The sequence below is a fragment of the Prunus dulcis genome, chromosome 7 (assembly GCF_902201215.1).
Source record: "Prunus dulcis chromosome 7, ALMONDv2, whole genome shotgun sequence".
In the NCBI taxonomy this organism is placed as follows: domain Eukaryota; kingdom Viridiplantae; phylum Streptophyta; class Magnoliopsida; order Rosales; family Rosaceae; genus Prunus; species Prunus dulcis.
In genome coordinates, this window is record NC_047656.1 from 8,844,450 (window position 1) to 8,852,810 (window position 8,361).

The 8,361-nt window shown below is 37.1% G+C and overlaps 1 protein-coding gene across 1 annotated transcript; it reads left to right on the plus strand.

Annotated features, from left to right (window-relative positions):
* Positions 1-4,786: 4,786 nt before the first annotated feature.
* On the plus strand, positions 4,787-7,282 carry LOC117635322 (putative disease resistance protein RGA4). Its single transcript, XM_034369660.1, has one exon. It carries the CDS (start codon positions 4,787-4,789, stop codon positions 7,280-7,282), a length of 2,496 nt encoding a protein of 831 aa, XP_034225551.1.
* The last annotated feature ends 1,079 nt before the right edge of the window (positions 7,283-8,361 follow it).

Genomic DNA, 8,361 nt, shown 5'->3' on the forward strand with positions numbered 1-8,361 from the left:
TTAATTATTATTATTTTTTATTTTTGATACTTTCAAGTTTCTTTAAAATTTGTCTTTTAATTTTGATTATGGGCAGATAGTACTGTACAAAAATATAGAAGTTATATGTTAGCCAATTTCACTGTTTTGGAATAGAAGTTTTGTAAAGTGGCTATATGTATGGGTTTTTTTTTCTTCAGTACATTGTTTTAAACCGAACATCATCATGCTGATATGTGAAAGTAAATTTGGAATGAGTTTGATCATATATAATTCATTCTACTAAAGTTTACACGAATATCACCTGAACTAATAGGATTGTTTACATTTCTCACTAAAAAAGAAAATGACATTATCACTCATATACTTCATTTTTCCTGCTAATCTACCATCTTCATCCAACCCCATCCGAATTTCTATTAACTAAAGAAACCCAAAAAGTAATATATTGTTAAATGTACGTAGAAAGAAACTTCGCTTTGTACTTTTTTTTATAAAATGAAATGTACAAAGGTGAAAAATGTTCAGGATGTTGAGGAAGATGAGAAAGATGAAATTGGGGTTGATAAAAGGGGTAAAGCTTTTAAATCCTAAAATACAGCGAAACGACAAAAATTAAGCGTGATAATTTTTCCACTTCACTTTTGACAAGAATAAGTGGTCAAAATCCGAGTCAAAACAAAAACCTCAAAGCCAATTATTTAATTTCAAACTCCACCACGGAGCCTCTCTAGTTTGATGGATTTTTCCACTTGCGTTAAAGTTGGCAAGTGATTAAAATAATTTCATGGACAAAAATAATGTCGAAATCTGTGTTTGCTTTTTCTTTTTAAATACAAAGTAAAATATAAAAAAACTCATTTAGTTGAATTTTCAATATAAATTGGTAAAGCCCATGTGACTCGTGAGGCTAACGGATAACACTGGCTAAAACCTAGGATGCTGCTGCCTCTCTTGACCTTCATTTACTTAGAGCACTTCTACCAGTTAACTCTTGTCATGGCAAGATTAGTTCTAGGGTAGGCACTATTCACGTGAATAGTGGCTGCCCTAGCCCTCTCCAGCAAAATGTGTTTCCAGCAGTTGGGGCTTGCCATGGCAATTACTTTTCATTTTTTTGTTTTTTTCACAATTTTGTTTAACTAAACAATTAATTTGGATAATATTTTCGGATAAGATTTTTGGGTTCCTACGTGTCAATACTATTCATATCGGATAAGATTTTCGGTTTCAAATTTCAGATAAATTTAAGATAAATTTCAAATTTCAGATACATTTCAAAATTCAAATTTCAGATAAATTCAAAATGTCAAATTTCAGATACATTTCGGAATTCAAATTTCAGATAAATTTGAAATTTGAAATTTGAAATTTCATTTGAATTTCAAATTTCAGATAAGATTTTCACCCTCTAAGATTGCGCCACGTGTCATATCTATATGTGTACATTTTTCTATAAAATCAGAGGTTCAGCTCATACCTCCCACACCAGTTCTTCTCTACATTTCTATTTCTCAAATTTTAGATTTCATTCTCCATTCTCAATGGCAGACATGGAAGAGGTTTTGGAGAGGCAAGAGCGAGAAACTAGAGAAAGAATGCGTAGACGAGCTGCAAGCAAAAGGGCGCAGAGAGAACTAGATGAGCAACTTGGCATAACAGTTGCTTTGCTGGAGGAAGAAAAGCAGGCTCGCCGTGGTTCACGAGATGGCCGTCGCCCAAATGTGGACAGACATAGACATCCCCGGGGTAAGAATCTTATGGAAGATTATTTTATCCCACAATCTCTGTACTCTGATGTTCATTTTCGAGGGAGATATAGAATGCAACCTCATTTGTTCAAAAAAATCATGCATGATATTTGCAATTATGATGAATATTTTGTTCAAAAGAGAAATTGTGCTGGAAATTTGGGACTTCTTCCAGAGCAGAAGTTCACAGCTGTGATACGAATGTTGGCGTATGGGTCATCTGCTGATCAGGTGGATGAGATTGCTCGGATGGGGATGAGATTGCTCGGATGCAATCGTCCTATATTCATGAACACCGTCAAGTTGACTTGATGGAGCATTTATGGGCGGTGAAAGGTCATGAAGGAAATGAAGGTGAATAAAGTGAAGTGAAGAAGTTGTTTTTATTTTATTATGCTTTGGTTGTGGGTTGTTTATTTTTATGCTTTGGTTGTGGTTTGTTTTATTTTTTATGCTTTGGTTGTGGTTTGTTTTATTTTTTATGCTTTGGTTGTGGTTTGTTTTATTTTTTATGCTTTGGTTGTGGTTTGTTTTTTATGTATGGAATGTTTTGAATAAAAAGGAATTTTGTTGAATATTTTCTTTATTGAATAAAAGAAAAGCAATACAACTAATAATAAAATAAAATACATGAATTAAACAAAACAAAAAATACAATGAAATCAAAGGTACATGAATTAAAAAAAAAAAAAAAATACAATGAAATCAAAGGCAAGTAAACTAAGACATTAAAGGCAAACAAACTATTTTAATGGTTTCCATCATTTAACCAATCCGTGTTGCTAGGTCCATCGTCACGAAAAAGTCTTCGTCTCATAACATCCCTTCGTTCTAGCTTCCAAAATTGTTTTGTTTCAGGAGACATATGGCTTGTATCCATGGCCATGGTTTCCCGATCTTTTTTTTCAATGTTTTGTTCGCGTACATACTCCCTTTCTTTGCGTACATACTCCCTTTCTTTTGCATATTCTACTTGAACTGCCATATCGTGCTCTTGTTGTTTCAAGTCCATTTCAATTCTCATGGCTTGGTGCTTTGAAAGTTCCTCCAAAAATTGAGATGCATTCTTGCTAGAATTACTCCCTCTCTTCGCCTTCGTCGCCTTCCTCCCAATAGGCCTTGGATTATTTTCAATGGGTGAGTCGGTACTCATCGGGGAATCCATAGGTGAATCCGATGCCGGCGTCTCATGAAGTGGAGTCTCGTTCAAGATTACCGTCGGACCGGTTGGAATAATTTGGAATCTCTTACAAGTCTTCACCACCTCCCAACAATGGGTATGGTTGAAACTTTTTTTCCCTTGGCCGGTAGCACCAAACCACATTTGTGCTTGTATAATCTATAAAAAAAAAAATGAAATGGAAATGCAAGAGAATTTTTAAAATATTGGCAATGCAACATGTAAAAAAAAAAAACTAATGGAAATTAAAGAAATAATAAAAAAATGCAACATGTATTAAAAAAAAATAGAGACATATTAACAAAATATATAAATTGCAAGAAACATTTAAATAGAAATTAATATGACATAGAAATTAATAGAAGAAAAATGACAAATAAATTACCTCATTGCTAAGATTTTCTCCGCTTCGTTGGTTGTCAATCGCTTTTGCTAAAGCATTTCTCCATTTCCCCAACTCTTTATTAAGAACTTTCCACCTACTGGATAATGCCATTTCTGTACGTGTAGAACCAATTGCCCTTTCACAAAATGCTTGATGAATTTTTTTCCACATATGAGAAAATTTAATCTCATTGCCCGTTACTGGACAATGACTAACTTGGACCCAAACCTCACACAAGCTAACATCTTCCATCATGCTCCATGCCCCTCCATTTTCATTAGAAGAACCCATAATATGCTAGAAAAAAATTACAACTTCAAAGTGAAAAAATATTGAATAGAAAGTGAATAAATTTTGAGGAGAAAGTGAACAATAGTAGAAGGAGAAGAAAATATATGAGGATTTGGTGTTAAAAGTGAAGAGTATTGGTTGGTATTTATACACAAAAAATTCTGTAATTTTTGTGTATTTTTTAAAAAAAATTCGATTTTTTTTCAATTTTTTTTGGCAGAAAAATTGGCTGCCGTTGGATTGAAGAAAAAATTCCAATCGGAGTGACCAGAGGCCACCACGTGTCAAGGAGCCGTTGGCGGCACTGTAGCGCTGATTTGAAATTTTTTTTAACGTTGGCGCGTGCAATGCGGTAAAAAAAAAATTTCAAATCTTCAGGGCTGACGCCATGCTGGCGTCAGCTATTTTGTCCTACACCTCGGGCCCGAGCTCGGGCCGATTTCGCCTTCGGGCCTGCCCGTTTTGGTGGCCCCCACGCTCGCCCGGGCTGGACCTTTGCTGCTGGACGTCGTTTTTTGACCCAAACCCCCCCCCCCCAGCCCGAGTCGTCCAGCACTTCTGGACTTGCTCTTAAGGGAGTTTCTTTGAGCGAAAATTCAAGTATCGATGCATCAACTTGTTGGACGGTTAGATTTGAATTATTTGATCCAATGGTCCAGAATAAATTGTGAAAAAAAATCAATGAAAGCACCTAAAATACTGGGAAACCGGTAGTTGTGGGTTGCTTTTCACCTCGGTGATTTTCTAATTACTCCATCTCCATCCTCATCGCCAGCAGCCCTCCCAATCACCCGGTAGATGTCAGTGATGAAGAGAGAGATGAAGAAGAGATAAAAACTGGGAAACCGGAAGTTGTGGGTTCAGAATAGATTCGAATATTTTCTAATTAAAAGAACGTGAAAATAAGTTTTTTTATTATTATTTATTTTAAAATTGTTAAAAATGCATTGATAATTAGCCGCAAAACGACAATTGTAAATAAGAATAGAGAAATCATTGTGCCTACTGAACGTGGAATAATTTGTCTTTGGCGCACCCACCCTCAAGTTGTCTTTATAATATTCGTACCTACTGAACGCGGGACAGAGCATTCTTAAAAAGACAAAATATCGGAGACTCAAACTTGCGAAGCCACAACAGTCATCTTCATCCTCCGAATTCTCTTGTATTGTAATTTGTATACACCCTCTCAACAAAACCATGGCTGAAGTTGCATTTCCTTTGGCAACCAAACTCATTGAAAAGCTCGGGTCTATTGCTTCTGAGCAGATCTGCTTGGCATGGGGCGTTAAAGCTGATCTGAAAAAGCTTCAGCGCACAATGTCCACCATCAAAGATGTCCTCTTGGATGCCGAACAGAAGCAAGCTCATAACCAGCAGATACGCAGTTGGCTACGACAGCTTAAAGACGTATTTCTTGATGCCGAGGACTTGTTGGATGAGTTTGAGTGCGAAGCTTTGCGGAGGGAAGTGGTGGAAACATTTCATGGCACAACTGGAAAGGTACGCCGTTTCTTCTCTCGTTCTAATCCAATCGCATTCCGTTTCAGAGTAGGCAATGAAATCAAGGAGATTACAGAGAGATTAGATGAGCTCAAGTCCAATAAGGCTATATTTGATTCTCTCACCATTCTTCCTCATGGATATGGAGGTGAGGATCATGAAAGACCTTTCGTTCCTGCTTCAAAGGTTATTGGTAGAGAGTCTGAGAAGGAAGAAATTGTAAATCTGTTGATGCAACAAGGTGATGATGATCAAAGTGGGAATTCTAATAATAAAGTCTCTGTCATTCCGATAGTGGGGATTGGAGGTTTAGGGAAGACCACACTTGCCAAGTGGGTGTACGATGATAAAAGGGTCGTTGGGCATTTCGAATTGAGGATGTGGGCATCTGTTCCGGTGGACTTTGAACTTACTAAATTGACAAGACTGATTCTTGGTTCTGCATTAAATACAGAGATCAGTGATAAATTGACTCTGGATCAGTTGCAAGGAAGGCTACGTGAAGCTTTGAAGGATAAGACATTTCTGCTTGTCTTGGATGATGTTTGGAAAGATGATGCTTTGAAGTGGAGTCAGTTGAGAGATCTAGTGATAGAGGGAGCCAAGTCAGGAAGTAAGATTTTAGTGACGACAAGAAGTACCGCAGTCGCTGAGATCATGGGTACCATTCCAGAAAACATTAATTTAGAATTTCTTTCTTTTGAGGAGTGCTTGTCATTGTTTGTAGAATGTGCTTTTAAAGAGGGACATGAGAAAGAATATCCTAACCTCTTTAAAATGGGGGAAGAAATTGTTAGAAAGTGCGGAGGGGTTCCATTGGCAGTGAAAACTTTAGGGAGTCAACTATACTCAAAGACTGATCAAAGGGAATGGAAACTGGTTAGAGATTCTGAGATATGGAAATTGAAACAAGAAGATAGTCACATTTTACCTGCTTTGAGACTGAGTTATACCAGATTGCCTCCTCATTTGAGACAATGTCTTGCTTACTGTTTCAATCTTCGAAAGGATAGGATTGAGTTTCGTAGTTGTGATTTGATCAGCTATTGGATGGCACATGGAATCCTTGATCAATCTCGTGTTCATGGGAATATGGAGTTGGAAGACATCGGAGAGCTATATTTTAAGGATTTATGGGCGAGATCCTTCTTTCAAAACGTAATTGATCTTGGTATTTACTACCAATTTGATATGCATGATCTTATCCATGATCTTGTACAATCAGTTGCACAAGGTGAGTGTTTTACAGTGAAGTCTGCAAACACCGAAGACAAATCTGAAAATGTTAGACATTTGACAGTTTTGGAAGCTGGCCAAAATGTTTCAACAACCTTGCAAAAGTTGAACAAAGTGCGGACTATAACAGCAGTGGAAACAAAGATCGATGAATCCTTCATGTGCACTTGCTTTTCAAGATTCAAGTATTTGCGAGTGGTTGAGTTAGTTACATGTTCATTACAAGTGTTGCCAAGTTCCATTGGTTCCCTAAAACATTTGAGATATCTGAACTTGAGTTGTAATGAAGCAATAACGAAACTCCCTAATGCAATCTGCAGACTGCAGAGCTTGCAATCTCTACATTTTGCTGGATGTGTGAATCTTGAAGAGTTGCCCAGAGATATAAGCAAAATGATCAGCCTCACATCACTTTGCTTAACCACAAAACAAACAAATTTTACTAAGAATGGGGTGGGATGCTTGAAATCCCTTCGATCTCTTAGTATTTTTCAGTGTAGTAATTTAATCTCTTTGCCGCGTGAAACGAGCTATCTTGCTTCCTTACGAAATCTGTGGATATCAGAATGCGAACAACTGGATTTGGGGAACATAAACTATCAAGGAACTCCACTGAAGCTCCAACAATTGTTTATTGGACGACTACCACGGATGGTGGCATTGCCTGAATGGTTTCAAGGAGCGGCTAACGCCCTTCAAGTCTTGATTATTGCCAACTGTAAGAATTTGGAGGCATTACCTGAGTGGTTGGCAAGTTTCACATCACTCACAAAGTTGGCTCTATATTCATGTCAGAAATTGTTGTCTCTGCCAGAGGGGATGTGTTCTCTTGCCTCCTTAAGAGAACTTGTGATTTATGATTGTCCTGAATTGGAGAGGAGATACAAGCGCGACATTGGAGAAGATTGGCCCAAGATTTCTCATGTGCCACATGTTTCCTTTCCCTTGGTCTATTGATTTCTTGATATATAATATATGCAAGCAAGGTGGCTCCTCTCGTTTGTTTGTTCTATACTAATATTATTCCTAGTTTCTTTCTTCAGCTGTCTCACGACCAAAAATAAAAGAATCGTCTTTATAAATAATAGTTGTGGACATGCGTGGTGTGGTGTGCACAACGACTTTGTTTAGCTTCTTTGTGTCACTTGCTAATTCCAGTATTGTATATATGCAATGTCATGAATGATTTCATCCATAACATCTTCTCAAACTACCTTAATATTATGATAATCTTTATTTATTTGTTTGTTTATTTATTATTATGAGGTGTCTCCTTAGCTACATCGAAAGTTTTACATTCGAATATATGACTTGTCATTATGCTGCGAAAGCAGGAATACAATCAGATTGGCACTGATTATTGTTCTCCGTTAAATTTTACTCTCATCATTAAGGAATTCTTAAAAAAAGGGCCCTGCACCTATTGTGGAGGAATGATGCAAGATCCTCATACTAAAATTTTCATTTTTCATTTTTTGTTTTCATTTTTTTTTTCACCGTTCTTTCTCATTCACCAATTACATCACCCCACATACATTGCACTTCAATCTTAAAATTTGCATATAGGACCTCTTGACTTGGACTTGGCCGGTCGAATCTTCATTCCCCTGCTGACCTAGTCCGAGCTTCGGTACATCCAACCACTAGTGGCGGATTAAGGAATTTTTCGTGTTGGGGGCGAAATGTAAAAGCACAAAGCATTTAGTTTTAAGAGAAAAATAATACATTTCTAGAACCCATGCCAAAATATTTGTGCCCAATATAGACATATGAAATGAAACTAACTTCAGACACTTTGTCCCTTCTAGATCCGTCACTTATTTTTGTCAACAGATTGCCCCCTTCCTATTTTCTCTCAAGACTTTTCTCAAAGACTTTGCCCCCTTCAAGCAGAACTTCAAAGAACATTATGGGAGACTTCAAGGGTAGCAATAAGGGTGAGTGGGTGCTATAGCCTTCACTCGTCCCTTGTTAGATCCACCACTGCATCCAGTTCACCAAAATTTAATCCTAATTTCGAAAAACTCACCGAAAAT

Excerpts from the sequence above, each read along its gene's own strand:
- LOC117635322 (XM_034369660.1), top strand. The coding sequence starts at position 4,787 with ATGGCTGAAGTTGCATTTCCTTTGGCAACCAAACTCATTGAAAAGCTC.